Here is a 25,403-nt window from a genome sequence, read left to right as displayed (position 1 = left end):
TTAGATCTTACATCTTGTAAAATGGGGCACAATGGGTTACCTTTATTTAAATGGATCTGAGCTCACACAGGCTAATATGTTATTTATATATATATATATATATATATATATATATATATATATATATATATATATATATTAAGTATAGCATTGTTTCTCATTGTTAGTTAACACATTAACCAGCTTTAACCAATATAACCTTATTGTACAGTACTAAAATAGCTAAAGTAATATTTTGCAGTGGTAACACTAAACAGTTTAACATTTGGTACAATAACACAGACCAATCAGAACTCAACAGTTTATTTGAGCAACAAATAAAGTAACAAAAGGTGCTTTTGGGAACACATTGCACTATACAAAGCAAAACGAGTAAGATATCTCATTCAAGGAGACAAATAAGGTATGAAAATCAATACAAACACTATGAGGCTGGGAAACCAACCTGAGACTCGATAGCAAATGTATTATACAGTATTACTACAGCAGTCGATTGTCAGAATGACTAAAACCAGTGTTCCAATACAAACCTGCTGAAGCCAAAACCAATCCTTCATGTGCAACTCCAAAGACGCTTCACACCAGGCCACAGAAATACAGTAAGTTCAACCATCTGAGGCACACATTAGCACTTAATAATAAAAAAAATGTATAACTGGGGATAAAAATGACATATAAGTGCACATGTAAGTCTAGATAGCCATCCTTTTTCCATCAATTATACAGTATATCATTATATATCAGGTCTACTTTCTTACACAAACAGGTGCAGTTATCGCACAACATACATTAATATTATAAATTCCCTTTGTTTTCAGGTTTCACATACGTTGCGATCCAACACTATAGCAATAAATACATTTTTTGGATTGTGTTAGAAGACATCACATCCATAACAAACAGAAAACAACGTAAATATGTACATGAATGCTAAATGAACGGTAACCATAAATATATTAGGTCAGGGTATATACTGTACATCTTTAACAACTATTAACAAGTACTTCATGTAGTATATTGCGAACCGAGACTATAACCGAGTTATGAGGTGCTGCTACAGAAGGGCTCCCATTACCAACCTTGTTGTAAACCCCACTGTAGGGTGGACTCAGCTTCAGTAGTGTATTATATTGCTGTATAGTGGATATAAATGGAGTCTGAGTGTGTTTTATACGCTGAGGACCAGGCCAGATGGAGAGTTGGATCGCGGTGGGGCTGTGATGTGTGTCGCGTCACCGGGGTCCAAACCGTTCACCGTCCTGCTGTGCTCAGAGAAAACATAGGATTTCAGATTGAGCCTGTATAATACAGGCCATCAGACCATTCAAATGAGGCTCTTTCACATCAAGAGCGATAACTGTATGAGTGTCCACATCAACACATGATAACGTTGTTTATTTTAGGAGTGCGCTATGACTTTGTTGTTGGTTGCTTTAAATATTTGAGGTCTTTTAAGGTCTGGTGGATTCTGATTGGCTTGGTTTTGGTGTTGATTGGTTAGATTAAAACCAATCTGAAGAATGAGTCTAATGATATTGTTCCTCTGTGGTTGTGATGTTTATTTGCTTACATACTGTATCATTGTTGTTGTAGTTATCGTACATGGTGTGAATGAGCCTTTAGAATTGTTGCAGTTAGGGCTGGGTGATTTATTTATTTTTTTTTAATATTGCATATATCTGTTCTTAAAAAGCAAACATTATATTAAAGAGATATTTAGATTTGAAAAATAAATGTATTCATATATTATAAATTATTAAAAAAAGCAAATATTATATTTAAGACAGAGTTGGAGACATATTATTTAAAAAAATTAAAAAATTTGTTATTAAAAAAGCAAACATATTTAAGATGAATTTAGAATAAAAATAATATTATATGTTATTTAAAAAGGAAACACATTTAAGACAGATTTGGAGACATATTTAAAAACATAATATATGTTTCGTAATGTTTAACGTAATCTCAACCGAAGCACGATGAGAGGGTGGGAAATAGAGTAGCTCCTCCCCTTTTTAAAAAAAATCCAATTGTGTTTTGTTTTATCACAGCTCTACCAGTGAGAGTGGTTGAGCATCAGATGAAAAGCAAATGAGAAGCGTCTTGAAGGGGCGGGGTGTGTCAGATACTAGAGAGCATTTGATTAGTAATGATGTGATGAGAAACTGTACTGTGAGCTGACGTGAATAAAACGTTGATCAATTTGGGTGGAAGTGACAAACTACAAGTTTTTCATGTTGATATCAGTTTTGTAATTTCTAAATGCAAATTTTGCCACTGTTTTGGAGCATACTAGCTTATTGATATCCTGAAAATTAATAATACTGATACTAATATCTAAAAAAACGTTATTTTAATTTCATGGGACCTTTGAAACAGAGTTGGAGACGTAATTTTTAAAAAATAATAATAATGATATATTTGTTATTAATAAAGCAAACATATTTAAGCGTTACATTTAATAATATATTTTGATATTTTTATTTTATTGCACTTATATTTATTTTAAACAACTATATAAACCATCGATAACAATTTGAAGTAACCTAAGCAGTCTGAATGAGAAAGTTTTTGGTATTTTATAATTAAATATTTCAGTGAAGCAAAGATTATAATTGACTGGTATTGTGTTGTAACATTATTTCTGTATTCTGCCATATCACCCAGCTCTAGTTGCTAGTACTTCTTTCAGTAAACACCAACAAGAGACAATAGACAGAACCTGGCTTGATGAAACTGAGACAGAAACAGGCCTTTAAAAGCTTTTTCAAAACCAAAAGGGCCAGTTAATATGCATAGCAATGCCCACGCGTGAGTGAATTGGTGTAGAAGCAAGCAAAACAAAACTCTGAAGCTCTGAAACTGTAGATTTTCTTCGATTTTCTTCGGTAATTCGATGATGGCCTTCAGCTACGCATCACTGTCTCTGTTTTCGTTACCTTGACATTCTTGAAATTATTTGTAAAGTTATATTATAAAGTTACCAGATTAAAGCTTGTAATCCTGATGTACACTTCGTGACGGCTCATGTATAGACACGATAAGTCTTTCGAAGCAGAAACACAAGCTCCACAGAAAAACGTCCTCACCGTAACCTTTATCATCTATTGATCTACTCGAGCCACAGCAGAGACTGATTCAGCACTGCGGAAAACGGCACTGTAATAGACACACTGAATCTTTGGAGGACTCCATTTGTCTTGTTAAACGGTTTAAATCTAATAAAGCTTCTTAATCGTAGGGCTGGACAATATGGCAAAATTTATATCACGATATACTTCTTAATTTTGGTCGATACAATATAATTCCGACATCAATATGGACAATATTAAAAAGACATGAAAAAACTGCTAGGAACGCACACAATAGATGTCTGTTCCTACAAATGTCTGCAAACTGAATTTGCAAAGTCTTTAATACCTTGAGGGTCTTATAGCTTTTCTTTAAATAAAAAAGTAAAACAAAAATGTATGTTCTCTTTTTATTTGTATTTAGCCTTTACAAACATATATATATATATATATATATATATATATATATATATATATATATATATATATATATATATATATATATATATATATATATATATATACGTATGCAAATGTAGCCTATATCGAAATACCGGGAATGAGTTTAAAAATCATATCACCATTATTGAAAAAAAATGTATCACAATTTATATTGATATTATTATTGTCCAGCCCAACTTAATCGTTAAACAAGCTTAAAGTCAACATGAAATTTAAAATGAAAAGCATTTGTTTGTGGGATGCCATTAATTTCCTGGTCTTAATGGTGGATGTATGATAAAAAAATCGTCTTTTTGCACACTTTCTTTCAAAATTTGCCTCTGAAATAACTCATTGTAGCTTATTGTAGGTTGTTTTTGTTGAAGGAATAATTAGTGCGTTTTATTAGAGAAAGGAATGTGTTAAATTGAACAAAAGTCAGTGTTAAGCAGTAATAATGCCACAAAGACTTGTAAAGGTATTTAAAAAAAAGCTTTCTATTCATCAACGTATCCTGAGATGGAAAAAGATCATGATTTCCACACAGAAATTATAGTAATTTTTCCTTAACCCTTTTGTGCTGTTGGGGATGTTTTCATTCACTCTGAGGTGATTTTGATGCTTAATTTGGCCACAACTTTCAGCAAATGGCATGGTGTTTGGTGACAAATCTTGTTTTGACACATATTTTGGGAAAATGCTTTGGAATTAAAAAAAAAAAAACTCAACAATACACTTTGGGCTAATTGACTACCCTTTCGTTATGTTTGTGGCAGTTTTTTCCCCATTGACTTCCATTATGATTACTTTTTTTTGATTGCAAAGCCATAACACCGTATAATAATGCATTCTTGATTGTTTGTTTTTCCCTTTTTTCTGTTGATAATCATTTACAGTGCACAAAAAGATTTGTTTCTGGCTTGTATATGGAGTATAGTGTGTATGTAAGAGAGAAAGACAAACTTTTGCACACTTATCTTGATGTGTTTGAGAAAATAAAAAATAAGCACCTCAGCTCTCAGAACATAGTAAGTTTATTTGGTGTCATGGCTTTGCAATCAAAGAATGTGGTTATATTGAAAGTCAATAGGCTAAAAACAGCCACCAACATAACAAAAGTGTGGTAGATTTTAACAGTACACAAGGGTTAATTAGCATATATGAAATATTTCCTAAATGGAGATAATCCAGCATTCCAGACAACTTTGTATTGGGCGTTTTCCAACTTGAACATAACAGGGCAGATCGAACAACCACAAAACTCATTTGACACTTCACAGACAGCAACTTGTTCTGCTAAAGTGAGATTAGCAAAGAGCTATGTTATGTGAAACATAACATAAACTTTCAAGTATGCTTACAGAACAAAATGAGTGGTTTCTCATAGTTTCTAATATTATTAGCATAATAGTGCAATATATAATATTTTTTTCTGGCAGCTAAATCAGCTTAAGTCAAGTCACAAATTAATACTGTTTCCAGGTTCGAGCCACTACTTATTTAAATTGAGAAAATATTTATGACCTCTTTTAATAACACTTTGCTTTGTAAACGTTTATTATTACCATTTGTTGAGTCTCCCCATTAAGTTTGATATAGCGCTTGGACCCTGAAGCTTTGCAAGAAGTCACTCTTAGATAGCATTTTGTTTGAGCCATCATTGGCACATTAACATGAAATGTTATGAAATAATGAAAATGCAACTGTGACGTATGATTGACTGCACCGAGGTCTGACTGAGTTGTCTGGAATGCAGCATGAGTGCTTCAAAGAATATATTTTTTTACCATCACAGAAGTAAATTACATTTGAAATTACAATCAAGCAAAAAAAACAAAACAAAAAAAAGTTATTTTGAATTGTAGTAGTGTAAATAATCTCTACCTTCCTAACCTCTTGGATAAAAAGAAGCACCATGCTATATTTTTGAATATATTGTTTCACTCAGAAATGTCAGATTATGAAAATAAAGCGAGTTTGCGAATGTCATTTCATGTTGACCTTACCAAGAAAATGAACATGATCTAACTAATGACTAGAACGGTCTAATCTTGTAATGTAATTGATACCGACAGACAGGAGAAAAACTCTATCGAATTCAACATTCAGAGTGAACTCCATAAATTTTGCACTTTTTTTCTGATGGCCTTTCAGCTTTTAAATCTTCAGCTAAGAGTCCAATCCTTTCACATTTACTTAAAACACATTTGAGCAAACCTATGGAGTGCACCATCCCAGATTTAGCCACCACCAAGATGTTAGTGGAGATGATGTGATCTTAACCTAGTGGATTATCATACTATAAGTTATATGCAGGGGTTGTTAACCAGCATGCATGGACCCCATCATAAAACTACCAGTCGGATCATTTACCCAAGAGTAACGCAGGGAAAATGACCCTCTCTCTTCTGCTGAGGAGAGAAACACATAAAAGTCTGAGAGAATTTCATCTCTGGTGTAAGATTCTTTATTCTTATAATCACACTTTCCATCAGTCCTCATATTAAAGGGATAGTACACCCAAAAACAAACATTGCCAAACCATTTACATTTCAAGTAGTTCTAAACTTTTATGAATTCATTTCTTCTGTTAAACACAAAGAAAGATATACTGAAGAGGTTTGGAGGAAAAAAGCAGCCATTGATATGCAGAGTAGGAACAAAACATACCATGGAAGTCAGTTTCTGTTTTTAACCAATGATCACCACCAGTACATCTTCATTTTGTGTTTAAAAGAAGCAAGAAATTCAAACAGGTTTGGGACAAGTGGAGCAGGATCTGTACATTTCTAATTTTTGGGTGAACAATCCCATTAAAACCACACTAGAAATTCATCCAAAAGTCTTTGATTAATCTCCCTCATGTTGTTCCAGTCCCCAAAAAACTTTCCATCATGTTCACAATCAGTTTTCTGCTAGAACATTTTGAGCTTTGAATCGTTTATAAAAAGTAAGCATTTAATCCCAGTTTCACGAAACAATGCAATTTTTTTTCTTTGCCAATAAATAAAATAAAATGTTGTGCATAATTCCAAAGAAACTAAAACAAGTCCCAAACAAAATATACCAAAATCTTCTATTATAATATAATGAATGAAGCTCTGCCATAAACAACATCACTTCCATGTTGTTTGCATTACAATAAGATCTAATACGATCTTAAAACGATTCTGCTTTGGGTCTTCAATTATTTATTTTAAATAAATAATTTAAAATAATTTAAAATAATTTAAAATAATTGTTCCTAAATGGGGCATCAGTCCTTGGTGCCCAGCTACTACTCAGGATGCTGTTCAAAAATTTCTGCTTCACTGAGCCATCTAAATAATGTCATTTTAAATAATGCTATACACTTCTGATTTGGAGTGCGAGCAGCTTAAGAATGCATTACTAATGATTACTGGTAAACTTGTCTGGTTTTCATGTGGAAGTGAAGATATTTAGTCTATAAATAAAGCTCAAACAAAGAATTCATAGCATTTCATAAACCTGGGATTAACACAATAGATTAATGCACTGTTTTTCTGAATATTTTTAAAGCTTGAGTTAATAGAGTCAAAAAGTTCCCAATTTTTAGGAGATAAGCAAATGTCTTATGGGTTTTTAGTACAACATGAGAAAAAAAGATTACAGGATGTCCGTTTCTAGGTGACTGAACCTGAACTTAATAGTTTATTCTTATTTATCTGTTTTTTGCAAAACATCAGAATGAGGAAGAAAGTGCAATTATGGGCAACAGATCAATTCAAGTAACTGCTCATCAACATCTAATGATGTATTGATTGGTCTTTCTGAACTAAATGGGCAACTCACGCTTTGTCGAAGTAGGATGTGTGGAGCGAATGAGAGTAATTTGAAATGTCGCCATTAATCAGATTGCCGTTGACGTTGGTAACATAGTTCTTTCTGGCTGCCTGGTCCTTTGCAAAATTTCGACAAGCTGCGAGCTTAGACTCCAAAGCCTAGGAAACAAAAGCAACACTTAAAATTACAGCCAGTTCCCGACAAGCATAGTAATTATAAATATATCAATAAATATATGTGTGTCCACTATGTGGAACAAACTAAAAACTTTTTATTTTTAGTGCTACTTGTGCATCATAAAATAGCTTATACTGGGTAATTTTCAACATTCAAAACCATCTAGGCCAGTGTTTCTCAACCACATTCCTGGAGGACCACCAGCTCTGCACATTTTCCTTGTCTCCTTAACCAAACACATCTAATTCAGATCATCAGCTCATTAGCAAAGATTTAAAGACCTGTGATGGATGTAACAGACAAAGGAGACATCAAAAAAACATGCAGTGTTGGTGGTCCTCCAGGAATCTGGTTGAGAAACACTGATCTATGCCAGTGGTTCCCAAAAAGGAAATCGAGACAGCTCTAGGGGTCACGGGATAATGAGAGAGGGTGGCTTGGTGATCACAAAAATATAATTCTTTTTATTAAACTGTTAGAATAAGTAAATTTTTTCCATATGCTACAGAAGATAAAAATTGTAGTTTACACTTATAAAACAAAACACTTTTTTTGTCCATTGGATTGCGACCCCTGAGGTCTCATTACATTAGTTTAAAGACACAGCAATAGGGTCAGATGCAGCAGATTGATTTCATGGCACCAGAGTAAACTTTATGAAACCTTTACGGCCCTCAAGTACTTTAAAATTAAATACAGGCCACAATTGAACATGGAGGATGACCTCCGAATTTAAATGAAAAACAGACTTAAGCCTGTTGGTGTGTGTGTGTGTGTATGGGCCATTTTGTCTTTGCAAGGTTTGTAAATTTATAACCACCTCAGAGGATATTGGGGATCGCGAGTCACTGGCATTGTTATTTTGGGAATCGTGGGCTAAAAAGTTTGGGAATCCCTGATCTGGGATATCTTCATGTTTTTTGCAAGAAAATCTGAATTCCATATTTTTTTTTGTTTGTCTGAAAAACACTGACTGCAATGAACTGTGTTTTGGGCTCACCTGCGCTTTTGGGGTTAACTGTATCTCTTTCACCTGCCATGCTGAACTCTCAACACACCGACAAGTAATGAAACGTCAACAACAGATTTACATACTATGAGGCAATTAGATGCTTCATCTCTGATTTATCAGAGGTTGCCACAGTGGAATAACCCACCAATTATTCCAACATATGTTTTACGGAGCGGACGCCCAACAAGCCACAACCCAGTACTGGGAAATGGACTCACACATGTGAAAGGCAATTGGAAGTGTACGAAGGTGAAACTTTCTGCAGTTGTTTTTCCTCATCAATCTAATAACAATAATGCATAATCTGAACCGTGGATCACAGGGTGCACTAAACTGTGGGAGGACAATGGAACAATTTGATTTTTAGGTCTATCCAGAACCATTGCACCCCTAATGATCAGGAAACCAAACCTTCAACAATTATTTGTCTCTCATTCATACAGCATTTCCTCACCCCAACTTTGCGCAGTAAATCGCCCACAATATTGAGCGCTGATATTCTAGCAGATGGTGTGAGGGCTGCGTTAGTGGAGCCGTTGGCCAGAACTGAAAAAGAGAGAAGAAATAAATCAGTTGATGTTGAACAAGTGTGACATTGTGTACATCTCAGAGACAGAAATCAACCTGTCTGACTGGTGAAAGCATTGTCCAGATTCTTGCTAAGAGGTGTAGCAGGCAGAGAAAGGGATGCCTGGACCGCAGAGTCTGTTTTGTCGTTATCCGGAGTCGGAGAGCTGGGAGCTGACATTCTCGTCACCTCTGACCTGGTGTCTCGCACTGCAAGCTCTTGCCGCAAGTCTACAAATGCATATATATGCGCATGTTAAGATAATGCGTACAGTATTGATCTTTAAGTTTCACTCACAGACAATAATGCTGATCAGACTACGTAACATCATAACTTCATTCCACTAGCAGGCAGGAAAAGCTTTTTACTGACAGAACAGGATCAGTAAACAAAGCTTGGAATGAGGAACTGTCTGTAATTACACATGACCAGATTACTGAGAGCAGAGTCAGTAAATACCTCTGGCTTCATCTTTTAGTCTCTGCACAGACACAAGGAGAGATTCTTTCTCATCCAGTTCACTCTCCAGAAAAGCGTTCCTCTCGATGGCCTGGTTCAGCCTCTGCTCAAAGTCCTCCAGAGATGTTATGGTGGCTCTGTGGTTACAGACAGAATAATATACAGTAGCAGAATAAACTGTCAGTTATAGTAGAACCGTAGGAAACAATGCAAACCACTACAAACTACTAGCGTTTTTTTTTTTAAGAAAACCTGTTACCCAAAATCTATTATTTTGTTTTGTTTAGTAATCTCAAGGATGACAACAAATAATAAATAAGTAGAATCTTTAAATTAGCACGGACACAATAAATTGATATTAATTGATAAAAAATAAGTGTTGTTCTGTTTATTTTTCTATTTATTGAGAGAATTTTCATTTAAGAGAATTCATGAACACCTGACTTTATCATGTTTTTGAATGTTTTTGTTTCAATGTTATTAGCATCTGTAGAGATGACACTTTTTTGGCTAATGGTTGCAGGCTTGCTGTCCATTGACTTGATTAACACACTGCAGTAGCACAGTATTAGGATATTTTAGTACACTACTGGCATCATTGCTAATATGTTAGCATAAATTAGCATGCTGCTAACACATTTCCAGCATGGTTAGCATATTGTTTGCCAACATAATACTTTTTATTAATATTCTCCTGCCAGTGGAACCATGGACATATATAAAACATATATATAATTGCAGAACCCTACAATCTGCTTTCATAGCTTAGGGGGAGTTAGCCAAAAGCTTGTTTGTGGTACAAAACATGCTAATATAGACCCACTAAAGAAACCTATGAGGGTTTTGTCAGAGGAAGCAAAAAATAAATAAATAAATAAAAACAATTCTGAGACTGATAGACACAAACCCAAACATTGATTTGTATTGAACGAGCTTACACTTAATGGCACGAGCTGAAGTAGAAGAATGTAATGATATTTGTTGGACAGTGTAGTGAATCACAGGCTATTTTACCTGGTTTCTGGACATAGTTTCCAAATGAGGTGTCAGCTTACGCTGGTCCGGTTAGGTTAGTCAACAAATGCATGTGAGTTGCGCTGTCCATTGGGAAGCTCAACAATAGTTTTACCACACTGGTAGCCAATTGCACTCCCACAAGGGGAAGTCGTGAAAGAATTTTCATGGTGTGGCTTTTATTTACAGATTTTTTACATGGACAGAAAATTTGGAACCAGAAATTTTTTTCTGCCAAATTTTAGAAACGAGAGGTTGTAACAATACCAGTAAATTCTGCAGTGTTTGAACGCAGTAGTAAAATTGCCTGTATGAGCATGTACAATTTCAAAACGTGCTGATGTAAAATGTCTACGCTGGGCCTATCAAAACATTCTGATATTAATGACTGATATTAATGGCTCTAATAGCCAATTGCGCTTCCACAAGGGGAATTCGCTAGACATATTTGCATAGTGTTGCTTTTATTTACAAATACATGCAACCTTAATGAGCATAAGAGACATTAAATATCAGACCAACTCCAAAACGTTTGAACAGCAGTGTAACTTCCCTCCAAATATTAATTTCATGGTGTCCTCTTAGTAAGTATTTCTGGCTGTGATACAGCTAATTGTAATGGTGAAGGATAAGATGATGTCCTCTGACCTCTTAGCTCTCTCCAGGTCGTCATTGGCCTGTTCTAACTCTCGGACATATTTATGCAGCTGTTCCTTGATGCCTCGAGTCTGGCTGAGGTCGTCCTCCAGCACAGAGATCTGTTTATAGCTCTGAGCATACTGATATTCCAGCTTCTCCTACAGGACAGAATACGTAAAACACACTTGCATTAGTCCTGTCCTCACTTTAATGTTCTTCACACACACACTTAACGCCTGTGTTTAGCTCACACACTGTCACCTTGAGCGAGTCGAGCTCATGCTGCAGTCTCTGATTGTCTGCCTGCAAGTCTCTGATTCGATGCTCCGCTTGGCCCAGTTGTGTCTCCAGCTCGGTTTCCAGCTCTCTGCTGCCCTCTTGAAACTCCAGCAACTCCTCCTGTGCCTCCTTATAACTGAACACACATACATATCAGGATATAGTTGAACACCCTTGAACTAATAAATCAGGCACAAAGCAAATACACTATTAATTTGAGTTTGCCTTGTACTATGCCTTGACTATTCATGTCAAAAGTAATGACTTCAGTACCTATCATTAGCCACCAATCAGTAACTAACCATTTGCAGCTAATGTTTGAATGGAGTTGAGTGGATCCTTGAACTGGTGACTCAGTCACTCAACAGATGTGACTGTGATTGTCCCCAGTGATCATTGGTTGACACTCTTCATGAAGCCCTTTTATACATACACACTTAACTGTAAAATTACAGGTAAACTGCTGTAAAGATATCACGTGTGAACAGGTGCTTTGTGCACTCAAAGGAGTCTTATTTTCTTACAACACGATTGCTATATCACACTATGTGTAATACATTTATAATTTAATTCATGCAAATTAATTAATCTTGTAAAGTGATTTACTAATGTTTGTAGTAGTCACCTTTTACACTTTTTTGTGTCCGCCCAATAGCCAAACATCTGCAATCGATTAACCAATGGAAAATCTTATCTCGTCCTACACATTTCCTACTTCTGGTTGTGTGAGAATGGTCATTGTCTCACAGACAATCTCACATGCTCTGCAGAGACCCACAGAGATGTGGGACTTAGAAATGCATCTGACCGGTGTTTTAAATCTCCTAAAATGTCCAAGATTCGGCTTTTGGTTAACTGTATGCGTTTTTACATTACATTTTTATTTTAAGCCTGATTTACTTTGAAATGGCTTCGTAGCTGACAGCGCGTGCACAGCCAAAAGACAGAGAGAAGCATTAAATAAATAATTCTTTGATATAAACGACCCAGATAAACTTTTCTATATACTCAGAGAGGACGAAATTACATCTAAACTGGCTGCAAAATATTCGTACACCGTTAGAAATGCTTAATTAACTCATTTGCCTGATTTAATTAATCAACATTTTTTATTCTTGTAATTATTATACTTTTTTATTCCTTTGATGATGCTGAAATACTACATATTTTATACATATTTGACATGCTTTAGCAATACTGTATAAAATGTCAGCAGCAGATTTTACTTGACAGTGGGTGCACATGGCTCCTGAATAGAATTAAAGTTAAACAAATAGTGAATTTCTTTTTTATTTTAAAAGTCTTTTTTTAATACTTTAACCAATTGAAAAGAAACAGACTTATAGGTGTTATAATGAACGTGATAAAAATCACTTTTGTCGCATGTAGGTAACCATGTGCCATGAGTAAAAGGGGTGTTTCAATCCGGCTACCACCGCAAGTATATTTAAAATCTGTGGAAAGCACTGGTCATCTTACTGGTATTTGCCTCATTATTTAAATAGGGTGATTTAAGTTGAATGAGTCTGGCTTCATGGGGCAGATCTGCTGTAAATAAGCAGTTTTGTTTACAGTGCACCAGTGACCGGGAGAACGCTGCCCTGGGCCTCTTTATGTAATCACCAGCCAGCATTATGGTGTGGAAGGATCTAAAAATGGCACCAGAGCAATATTTTTGTACCTAGTCATGTTACACCACGTGAGCCAAGAGATTGAGCATGACGACCTGTTTGTCCAGGCACAAGGAGACCACTAGAACTGCACAAAGTGCATAATGCCCAGGCAGCGCAGGAGAGCATGAGAACATCTGGGACTCATTTTTGGATAGTTTCTGGTCTCTGAAGTGCCGATTAGTGTGTTTTACTAGCAGGTCAGAACTGGGCAGATGGAGTTATCATGTCAGACACAAAGGAGTCTGTCCAGTCATCCATACAAATACATGACTACTGGAAGTGTTCAAAAATGGGCTTGCTTAATACATCTCAGAACCTGTTTGGATCTGTATTTAGTCCTGTCCACTTAAAAATAAGCGTTCACATAAAAGTGCATCTTAATACCAGGTATAAGTAGGCCATAAAGATGCCATTTTAAATTGTGAAGTAATCAGTGTTTTTGAAACTAATGAAGAGAGCAGAAGTCAATGATTCATTTGAATTATTTAGCTTGACATGTTTACTGTAACAAAATATTATAAATCTTTAAAAAATAATATATATATATAGGGCTTTCAAAGGGGAAAAAAAGACATTTTACCCAGAAATTTAAAAAGAATATGTTTTAGAGCAGTGCGCACAATCCCGTGATACCGTGATATTTTTATCCAAGGTTATCATACCATCAGAATCATATACCGGTCCATGCCTAGTACTGATTGCTTGTCACGCTGATTGGCTGAAACTTTATAATGCATAAAGCACATTTTCACTCTAAGCATTAAACCTAAAGAGAGAACTCTCCTTACCGAAGAGAATAAATAAAGGATGTTGCATATAATCCCTTAAACATGTCTCTTATAACCATTTAGTGAGGACATGTCATGGTCCGAAGCAGCTTTACAGAAAATAATAGATTAAACAGACAAAAAAATTGATAAATAAATAAATCCATTACTTCTTAACTAAAAGGAAGTAGCCCTATACACTACTATTTGTTAAAATAAGTATATTACAAGACATTATATTAAATATTGAGGTTTAAATAATTTTTTTTTTATTTCCTTAATATTTCCAGCCAGATTTTAGTAAACTTGCAATGTTGTCAAAAACAAAGAACTTGCGATTGGTTCATGAGATCGGCCAGATCAGCAAGTCATGAAATGTGATTAACAGATAATCCAGAATTATTATTATTATTATAGAATGACAATTATTTAGTTCTCATTATTTTTTAACCAGGGTTAGTTAAAAAATACTAAAAAAAACTAAACCAACATAAATAATATATATTTAATAAAAAAATAAATAAATAAAGTGCATATTGTTTTGCCTTTGGTAGATGCACAAAAAGATACAACTATGGTTAAATCTCAAAGCATAGTAAGGAAAGTTGAGTTAACACTGGTAAGCTGAGTTAAAGCCTTGCTAAGATGTTCTATGTGGTTGTAACCAGCTCAAGTAAAAAAAATCAAATAAACAACACACCACCTATATATCTCTATAGGCCAATTTCTTTGTTCAAAGTAGTCCTATGGGATTTAAACCCCATCTATGAGGCAAACTAGACCCACTGCTTGACTATTAATATCACAACTCTACTTAAAAAGCTGCCCAATCATATATTTCAGACTTATTTGACATGCAGATGCCATGATGCTAAAAATAGTTCACACACACACACACACACACACACACAAAAGAACAAAGCAGATTTGTAGACCAAATCTCTGATTCATAATAAATGAACTGATTTATTGGAGCTACAAAACCCCATCATAATAATTAGTTTTTTTTTACGTAACCAGACGTAACATGCACAAACCTTTGCCAAGTTTGCCATGGGACTCTTAGGCACGGGCCAGTATAAGATTCTGACGGTATGGTAACCTTGGATAGAAATGTCACATTTTCATGATATTGTGATTACTGCTCTAAAATATATTCTTTTAAAATGTCTGGGTAAAAAACTAAAACTTTTTTTCTCCTTTGAACACAATATATTTTATTTTAAAAGACATTTTTAAATATTTTGGAACAGTAAACATGTCAGGCTAAATAATTAAAAAAAAGTCATTGACATCTGCTTTCTTCATTAGTTTCAAAAACACAAATTTCTTAACAATTTAAAACAGCATCTTTGGATATCTTTTCTGCTGGAGATACTGTTGTCCTAAAAAAGTAAATAAAAAAAAATCGTAGTCTTCTTAAGACTAAGATCTTAAATCTATTTTAAAACCTTGACTTTTCCAAACCACATTATACCTTGAAAACAGCTATCGTCCCATGCTTAATTCCAAGTAGTCTAAAAACCTCTGGAATTGAGAAATGCTGCTTTGGAATACAAACTTTACCAAGCAACAAGCTTGTTGTGTAATATTTTTTTGAATTTTAGCGGCAGGAGTCTATATCAAATCACAAAAGCTAAACTCGTTAAAGGAAATTCTCACTGTGGTGGTGGATTGCATATGGTAAACAGACTAATGAGACTGAGAGGAAGTCCTCAAACATGCAGATACTTCCTCAACATGGTGGTAATGATGTAAGGGAAAAGGTCTCGTTTGCTTTATTCCCAGCATTCACAGACATTACTTCAGGGCAAGCTAATGTTGTTCTTTTAGAGACAATACTGAAGGTTGAGAACAACATGAAGGAAAGCTCTCAGATGTCAAGAGTACAAAACAGAGAAATGAGCTGTGTGTGAGTAACGTTCAATGTGCTTACCTTTTTTTGTACTTGAGTGAAAGAGCCTTCCAGAAGTCAATTTCCTCCTCTTTAGTGGTGAATTTTGGTATCATATTTGCATCCATGACAGATAAACCTGGTAAAATAGCACCAAAATCAAATGCCATCAAAATCAGATCTATTAAAATGTATTAATATTCCCATAAACAGAATACGAGCAGTCTTATGCAAAATATTATGGATTTTGAGGATGAAGTCCAAGTTGGCGTTCACCAAAGTTGGCTGTCTAGCAAGTCACAGATGAATGTCTGCCAAAACACTGAGTTTTATTGGATGTACGCCTGTTCTTCTGCCACAAAATGGTATGGGAACTGTTTTTTTCCCTTCAAAAGTGGTCTTCTCTACTGTTAAGATGTTTCGTGTTGGTGAGACTGGTTAAGGTGACAGAAAATTTCTTAAGCTCTCCATGACTACATTTATTTGATTAAAATGCAGTAAAGATTATGATAGTTTTACCATTTAAAAATCTATTTTCTATTCTAATATATATCAAAAAGAAACATATTCCTGAGATGAGGACAGGGCTCGAAATTGCGACCATTTTGGTCGCATATGCGCCCGAAAATGAATCTATGCGACCTCATAATATATTTGGGCGCATTAGTGCGACTGCAGATAATGGTTGTAGTGAGACCTGTTTTGATATTTTGTAAAAACGTGCTGAATCGCTCTTCCCTGCCGCTACATTGGTTCATATTAGCTGTCAATCACTCAAGGTATTCCGCTGTCAGATGACAGGGAAGGAGCTTTTATGACCACGGGAAATACAAACGGCTGAAGAGTGAAAACTTAAAGCACACAGGTTTGCAAACCCCACCTAAAGTTGAGGCGCAGATGAGAGCGATCATGACACGTAATGGATATTGATCCGCCAGCTGAGATCAATCGAGTACGTGCTTTTCGGAGAAGGTGCCCGAATCTCGATGCGTTGCATTCACTGCGTGTTCAGCGCAAATGTCCGCTAAAAGTCAAATCTAATACTGTACATATCATCGCCAAAGAAGCTCGCCTTTACTAAGTTTACACTGAAACTGCGGCTCATAACAAAGACAGGTATTGCGCCGATGGTCAGCGCAAGAATCCTGCTCTGCCTGCTCATATATTGGGTCGGCTGACTCGCCTGCTTTCCACTAACACAGAAAAGTGAAGATCAGCTCAGACTGAACATTTAAATTGACACAAACTGAAACCAAAACTTTTAGAGTGATAGAAGTGAGACTTTGCTTACTTTCTTTTATCTATTCTTTTTTGAGGTGTATATTATTTTTTTATTTATTTACTGATGACTGCTTTGCAGCTTTCAGCATTGAATTTAAGTATTTATTATAATCTTTTGTTTGTTTTGTAGCAGAAATATTATTTATTAAATTGACATTCATATAAAACAGCAGTACAAAATAAATATTTCTTACTGCAATGCTTCATTTTTGTTTGATGCAAACTATACATTTATTTTTCATAAAGTAACAGACTTTTTATTGCAGATATTCATGCACGTTCAAGGCAGCATCATAATGAGAAATGTAATTCATTGTTACTATTATTGTCATTTTAATTATCATTAATATTCTATAATTATTAGACATTCATTTTGGAATTATTGCACACAAATATCAAGTCATCACAGCATTAGTTAGATAGTTGTTTCTGGTTTTTGTTAGTCCTATTGATGTTGTTTTTAAAATACAATAAATCCCTTAAACTATTTGCAGCGGTGCTCATACATTTTTGGTGGGTGCTCCTAATTTTTTTTCTTGTGCTCCTAAATTTTTTCTGGTGCTCCTAAATATTTGAAGTTGGGAGCACCGGTGCTACCAAGTAAAAAAGTTCATTTCGAGCCCTGGAGGATAATATTAATTTTCAGCAACCATTACTTTATACCTTTAGAAATCATTCATCGCTGCTGATTTGGTACTCAAGAATCTTAAAAACAGTTAAAACATTTGTGCAAATGTTGTTTTTGTAGGAGTCTTTGATGAACTTTTATTAAAAATAACAACAAGTCTCATGAAATGAGTAATGTCTTCTACTCTTAGTTTTGAAGACATTTTTACCATACAGTTGAAGTCAGAATTTTTAGCCCCTGAATTATTAGCCCCCGTTTATTTTCCCCCAATTTCTGTTTAACGGAGAAAAGATTTAAAGCTGCTTTTAATCTAAGCGAAACAAAACAAATAAGACTTTTTCCAGATGAAAAAATATTATCAGACATATTGTGAAAATTTTCTTGCTCTGATAAACATAATTTGGGAATTATTTTAAAAAGAAAAAGAATTTCAAAGTGGGGTTTAATAATTCTGATTTAAACTGTATGTAATACTATAAATCTATGCATGATTATTTACATTTAGCATTGAACTGTGACCCATTTTTCAATCATGACCCAGCAGTTGAGAACCTCATAAACTGAATTGCATCTTCCATGTGTAATCTAGTTGTAGCATGTACCTCAGTTTACCTCTAAGCTGACTGCTGTTGTCCCAAATAATCAATAAGAGTGCGTGCAGTTTGACCCAGCCTGTACCAGCTCAGTACCCTGTTCAAACACGCCAGGACACAATCACCCTCTGGTTATAGGCCACAGCCTGACACAGCATGACTCTTTACTGAGAAAGTGTGTAGTCGATTAGTCTTCATTGATGAGCAATATTTAGTCAGATGAACTAGATTCAGTGCAGCCTTAGATCTACTTGCACAAAGACTGCTAAAACTCCCAACACACCCACACCTTTCTGTTTTTCTCTCAGTTTACTTGTTTTGTCTGTTCTTTTTTCATTCTTCTTGAATTAAAATTGTGTTTTAAAGTTAATCTGGCATCCTTTAAAGATAGATTACATACAATATTCATGCAATTTATCCTTTTTTTTTTCATTATACAACAAGAGCTGGGTGTAAAATGTGTGGCTAGTAAAAAAAAGAAACTGTAATAATCATAATAATAATAAATGTTTTTGGCATTTACCTGTGCACTAGTAAAACCACTGAATGTTAAAATGATCAAATATTAATAGCACCACATCATCATCATCATCAGTTACACTATCCTTTTATTTAACATTTCTATAAGTTTTTTCCAAATGAATTTGATGTGGAGAAATTGATAGAACATCTTGACTGCTTTTGCCAAGGAGTTCAGAGCAGAAAAAGTCTCTCATACATGACATGTTAAAGGCAAAAATTTAAAATGTAATATTAGTTCTATGTTCAAATTAGAAACCTTAACCAATTTAGTCAGTTTAGAAAATAGGACACCCTATATAATATTTAAAATATACAGTTCTGATAGAAATGACATATCGATTTTCATCAATCTTAATGGTCTTTATAAACTCTTAATGAGCTGGAGAGGGCTGCCGAACTGTACTGGGTGACAGGCGCATTAACAACTAAACGATGAATATATCTTCTAAATGTCATCATAAATACTGCCAACACATGTATCGAATACAAGAAAGGTCAATTCTGGCATATTTATTTTATAATACCATCGATATAACGGTGACCCTTCAAATTCCACTCTAGCGATACATTAGCTAGCCAACAGCTGAGCTAACTGACGTTAGCCAGCTAACGTTAACAACAGTGAAGATGCGCTTTGAATTGCCACGAATAGATGACTCTTATATTAAAAATTTTCCGAATCTAATACAAATGTCTGTAGTTAAGATGAAATGTTATTTTCCGTTTGCGTTAACGTTAATTGATTAAATGTAACGTTAACGTAGCAGATGAAGCGAAGGTAACGACAGGGTGTTGTCTTATTTAAGATAAGCCACGGCAGTAATTCAGTGTCAGATAGGATCTTATTATGTATAAAGATATCCACCGTTTGATTTAAAGAACTCACCTGCACATTTCCAGGATCTTGAACGCTGATAGTAGACTGACTGTGGTCCTGGCACAGCCTCAGTGTTTCAGCATCCTCTCTCTCGCTTCAGTGACGTTTGTGTGGTGTGGTGTAAACTGATCTTGGCGACGCCTCTTACAGTAACACGTAAACACGTAACTGGTTATTTATTTATTTATTACTGCGACGTTTTAATAACTTAACTAGTTTATTTGTTTTTAGCTATTTGTTTGTTTTACTTATCGGTACGTTATTAACCTATTAATAACTCCTATTAATAACTTGTTTCAGATTCAGGCCCGATGGGTATTATTTTCCCTCGTTCCAAATTTGTCAGGATCTTTTATAAGCGTCTTTTGCTTTCTTTTTGTAAATATCGTCCATTTATATTTGTGATAATGACAGATTAAATTCTTAAAAAGTTGAATTTACTCTACAAGGCAGTTACACCATTTATTTTGTGGTTCTGCATTCTTTATGTTGTTTAGTAAAAGAATTCACATTTAAATAGCTAAAGTCCTAACTTTAATAAGCTCCCAATATTTTTCAAAGCCTTCCTTCATTTATTCATTATTTTGCCTGAATCCAACACCAGGCTGTCAAAATTTCTATTACTTTAATTTTTAATGTTTCATTCATCAATAATGTCCTTTTGAGTTTCCAGTATCCTTTGTTTAACTTAATGTGTCATATTTATATCAATTGATAATCCTTTATGATCTGTTAAGACAGAAGGTGCTTTCTGGGTCTGAAACAGCAACAACCTAAACGAAGGCATACTTTTTTTTTTTTTTTTTTCGGAAGTGCCATCATTTTCGGTGGCCATTTGTCTACCTGCTATGTAATTAAAGTCCCTTCCTCACATTAGTTCCCCATATAGTAGCCTATCAGGTATTTATTTCTTAAATTGCATACATTTTAGTTCAACATTTCCATAAAATATATTATTTTGTTGTTGCTGGCTTATGAATTCATCAGTAATAGGACTCATCAATGCTTACTTCCATGACCTCTGATAGTACCCATCATACAGAATCATCTCACTCAAATGAACATGACCCTTACATTTTGCCTTGAGTATTGCGACCCCTGCTGCTCAATTGCTGCCATCAAATGTCGTCTATCCATCGACTCCTCCAAAATGTTTTATCTGTTATCTGATTTTGTTTCCTGTACAAACTAATAATCTACACCGTTCTGTTCACAATATAAAAACAAAGCTTTTCTTAAAAAAAGAAAAAAAAAAAATTAGATAGACCGGCATTAATAGAATAATACTGAAATAGGCAAACTTCAATGTCTTTTTCTTTTGTTAGTGTTTAAGACTCAAACAAGTAGACCCCCTAATTGTTATTAGTATTTGCAAATAATATGTTTTCTTAATTTTCAACTCTATACCTAAACTTTTATCGTAATTATTAGGCTACCAGTGTTTCTCCAATAAAGATATGTGGTTAAAAAAAAGATCAGTCCATCAGGTGGTGCTGTAGTTCATAGACTAAATGTTCAAAACATCTCCAAACTAACATCCCCTAAACAATTACATTAAACAGCAGGACATGAACTGTAACTACTGTAGTGGCCGACAAACTCTGTTAGACTAGTCTTAAATAATAGTCATCACATTTTAAAAACTGGTCATAAACTTTCAAAAGTTAGATTGATCTAATATGAATCTGAAAACCAAGTTTGATTAGTGTGATTGGAACTATTTGGACAGCTCAGTCTTAAAAAATGTATTGAAATTAACTTAAAACCCTCAGAGTGACTATCCAAGACATTTCTGAGTCGAACAAAAAGTACGTTTATCAAATACATTTGCCAAATGCTCCGTTTATTGCACAGAGCGAATGTTTTAGACCACAGTTTTAGCTTAAAATCTTCCAAAATAATTAGCAAATATAATTTCTTTTGGGTGAACTGTCCCATTAAAACACTCGTATGCTACTGCAAAATTTAAATCCCATAAATGTATGTGATTTGGTACTAAATGATCACTATTAACCCCCAAAACACAAAGAAACGGGCTTAATCACAGGTCAGAATAATAATTTTTTATTTGGGTTAGACAGCATAAAACATTTATACAGAATGCATTACATATGTTTATAGGCAGATAATCATTTTACAATTAAATATTACTTTTTGTTTTCTTCACAAAAATGTATGGCATTTCCTTCCAAGTTTTTATTTACAAAAAGTCTGTCAACAGGGTATAAAATGACCCAACACAAATTCAGAAAGTTCATATATTTCCCATTGGAGGGTAATGCTACTTTTTCACTTTATCTGTGAGGGTACATTTTTAGTCAAATAAATAAAACCGTGACATTTGAGACACGTTTCTTACATTTTTTTTATCCTACCCAGTGTGAAAAAGGCTACTACTACCACAAAGGAAACAACATCTTATTTTAAGAGCATGTATATGCTGAGGAATTCAGTGTTACAGCAGGCCATCAGTAGTTGGAAAGTTCATTCAGACATGTAATAATTCATATCTGCCAGTACATAATGACAGACGATCTGCAGGAAACGGGAGGAAATGTATATGTGTCAGTACAGTGTGAAGATATCTGTGCTGACAAATATAGTCAAGTACTGTAAGATAAACAGATCCAGTGATGAACAGAAGGACTTTTCACATTGTTTAACCCAGGATATTGTGGAACAAGGCTCTTAATATTGGCTAAGTTAACATTTCACACTGGAAATTTAGAGGTAAAGATCTGGTTTGTTGACCAAGATGGTTTAAAACAGAATTAGCACTGTATTTACACTGTTGATTCCACATTATGGTGCCAAATATGCAGCATGAAAAACATAAGGTGTTAGAATGTTATGATTAGTAACTGAAGAGCCAGTTGCCTTGTATTTGCATGCTCCAGATTGTAGCGCAATCAGTGTTTGAAGTGTAGAATTGTGACACTGGATTACAAACCTATGAGTGTCAAGATTTTTACACACAAGAGTTAAGATTTATACATAATTGGAAAACTGAATGAATAAGCCTTTAGTTAATATATGGTTTGATTGGGGGATATTGGACAATATTTAACTGCAATAAAACTTTAAAAACAATATTACTAATAATAAATTACATTTTGATATATTTACAATAGGAAGTTGATCACATATCTTCATAGAACATTATCTTTACTTAATATCATTATGAGTTTTGGCATAAATTTTGACAATTGCAATTGTAATTGCCCAGAATATACCCATACAACTTATTCCAGGGTCACAAATATTGATGAACAACATTTTAGTTGATGGAGTGAAGAACAGATTCACCTTTTTTGCAGGTGCACCTAAGGTTCTATTTTTTTTTTTTTGGTAAAGTTCAATATATGAATAGTAAATAATACATATTTTAATAATAATAATACAATTATTATTATTCATTTGTATTATTATTAAACCTTTTGTTGTTTGTCTGTTTATGATACCAAGAAGTTAAAATAATAGGATAAGATATACCCGTTTTTAAAGTCAAGAAGCTGTTGTTTCATACAACTAAAAACACTTTCATGTTACGTAGTTCACTCAACTCTTCCTCAACTTTTAGAGTTTCTTTATTTTCTCTTAAACACAAAAGAAAATATATTTGAAAAATATTGAAAACTGGTGGCCATTGACATCCTTAGTAAGAAATAAAGATCATATCGAAGTGGATACTGGTTTTCAACATTCTTCAAAATATCTTCTTTTGTTTTCGGAGAGAGAAGGGGTGAATAAATGATGACATAAATGACATGTTTAGGGCAAACTGTACCTTTAGAATAAAGTGGATGGTCCAAAAAGTTTGTTTATAGAAAAAAAAACTGATAGCAGTTAGCAGTGCCAGGGTGTACAGAGCCTTAATATAAGGTTCTTGCGCTGCAGTTAATCAAATGAATGACTGATTCCACATACATCCAGTTAAGGATATCAGCAGTGTTTAAGATTGTACAGTGTGAAATACAGAATAATAATTGTTGACATTGAGTAAATTGTTAGCAGTGTGAAATAAAAAGATGTTTCATGTTATAAAACAAGTTTCTAATAGGTAACAACAAAATAACAGTTAGGGTTTGGGTCTGCAGTTTATACTCTTCAATTGGGAAGAAAACATTGGGGCAGGGGTCATCAATCTCAGTGCTGGAGGGCCGGTGTCCCTGCAGGGTTTAGCTCCAACTTGCCTCAACACACCTGCCTGGGTGTTTCAAGTATACCTAGTAGGACCTTGATTAGCTTGTTCAGGTGTGTTTGATTAGGATTGGAGCTAAAATCTGCAGGACACCGGCCCTCCAGGAACAAGTTTAGGGACCCCTACATTGGAGTATCATCACGTTACGTTTACCACAGACCTTATTTGACTGATTCTTTGAAAAATACTCTTTTAAAACACAAAAGGAAAATCTCAACAAATGATTCTCGTGGGTTTTGACAAATGCGTTCTGCTACAACATTGATGTGCTCTGTGCAGTGATGGAAATGCCACACAGTCAAAAATGTAAATACTGCTGAAAACTGTAGACGAGAGTAAAATCAATTCTTATCATTTGCACAAAAGTGCATTGAGGAAAAGATTAGAAAGCACTATGCAACATAAATAAATGATTAGGATTCGCAATTCATTCACCCATGATTTAAGAATGTAGGCTACAGTGTAAAATGCCAGTGTACTCATACACAGATTTATCTGTCAATCAGTGTGATTTGATTCTGTTCTGAATGATCCAGAGTTAACTTTTTTTGTGAAAAGCCCACTAGAAAGACTTGCATAGGCTAAAGATTATGGCAAGCTGTTTTAACATCTAATCCAAAAATCATGCTAGTACTGTATCTTTTTACTAATTCTTATTTTTGAAATTATAATATCTTTCCCATTAAGTAGTAGCATGTTTTTCTTTTTATCTACTAGTGCTTATTGTTTCATTCATTCATTCATTCATTCATTCATTTTGTTTTCGGCCTAGTCTCTTTATTAAACCAGGGTCACCAAAGTGTAATGTACCGCAAACCTATCTAGCACATGTTTTACGCAGTGGATGCCCTTCAAGCCGCAACCCATCTCTGGGAAACATCCAAACACACTCACTCACACTCATACACTACAAACAATTTAATTAACCCAATTCACCTTTACCGCATGTCTTTGGACTGTGGGGGAAACCGGAGCACCCTGAGGAAACCCACGCGAATGCAGGGTGAACATAGCGAACCAGCGACCTTCTTGCTGTGAGGCGACAGCACTACCTACTGCGCTACTGCGTCTAAACTTATTGTTTAGATACTATTATATATATTTTTAAAGATAGTACTTATTTATTCGTAAGTACGAGAACTTAATGAATAACTATTAGTACTTTACATTTATTTACTAGTCACAATTGGAATGGGAGTCAAAACATGCCCATCTGGGCCAAATACTGTTTCATTTTCCATGGTGGTGCTGATAAGGGAGCTCTTTGGAATGTAATACAGTTGTTGCCTTGTGCAAGTGTAATTTAAACAGTGATATGGATAATGATTAGACGTTTCAGTTTTTGGGACTCCTTTAAAAAAAATGTGTACCAATTAATAAATATCAAGCTTCCACTTAGCTAGCAATAAAGAAAAATGCAGCCAGGCCAAAGAATTGCAATGCCTCACACACACACACACACACACACACACACACACACACACACACACACACACACACACA

The 25,403-nt window shown here is 34.6% G+C and overlaps 1 protein-coding gene across 7 annotated transcripts; it reads right to left on the bottom strand.

Moving 5' to 3' along the window:
- Window positions 1-287: 287 nt before the first annotated feature.
- ndel1a (nudE neurodevelopment protein 1-like 1a) lies at window positions 288-19,811 on the bottom strand. 7 transcript variants are annotated; one of them, XM_009306604.4, is made up of 10 exons: window positions 19,709-19,811; window positions 15,841-15,937; window positions 11,447-11,600; window positions 11,195-11,343; window positions 9,533-9,669; window positions 9,130-9,303; window positions 8,960-9,051; window positions 7,326-7,474; window positions 5,886-5,923; window positions 288-1,262 (listed from the first exon to the last, which is right to left on the bottom strand). In XM_009306604.4, exons 2-10 carry the CDS (start codon window positions 15,924-15,926, stop codon window positions 1,252-1,254), a joined length of 990 nt encoding a protein of 329 aa, XP_009304879.1. In that variant the 5' UTR covers window positions 15,927-15,937; window positions 19,709-19,811; the 3' UTR covers window positions 288-1,251.
- Between the last annotated feature and the right edge of the window lie 5,592 nt (window positions 19,812-25,403).

The sequence above is a fragment of the Danio rerio genome, chromosome 12 (genome assembly GCF_049306965.1).
Source record: "Danio rerio strain Tuebingen ecotype United States chromosome 12, GRCz12tu, whole genome shotgun sequence".
Classification (NCBI taxonomy): Eukaryota; Metazoa; Chordata; class Actinopteri; order Cypriniformes; family Danionidae; genus Danio; species Danio rerio.
Note: the sequence above shows the minus strand (reverse complement) of the source record. Positions and strands in the feature narration are given on the sequence as shown.

What these genes read in the sequence shown, in the direction of transcription:
- ndel1a (XM_073917523.1), bottom strand. Translation starts at nt 15,926, where the DNA reads ATGGATGCAAATATGATACCAAAATTCACCACTAAAGAGGAGGAAATT. An exon ending in ATTTACTGCGCAAAGTTGGG is followed by an intron (nt 7,475 to 8,959) that starts GTGAGGAAATGC and finishes TTTGTTTCCTAG; the next exon opens with GCTTTGGAGTCTAAGCTCGC. An exon ending in ACATCCTACTTCGACAAAGC is followed by an intron (nt 1,263 to 7,325) that starts GTGAGTTGCCCA and finishes CTCTGAGCACAG; the next exon opens with CAGGACGGTGAACGGTTTGG.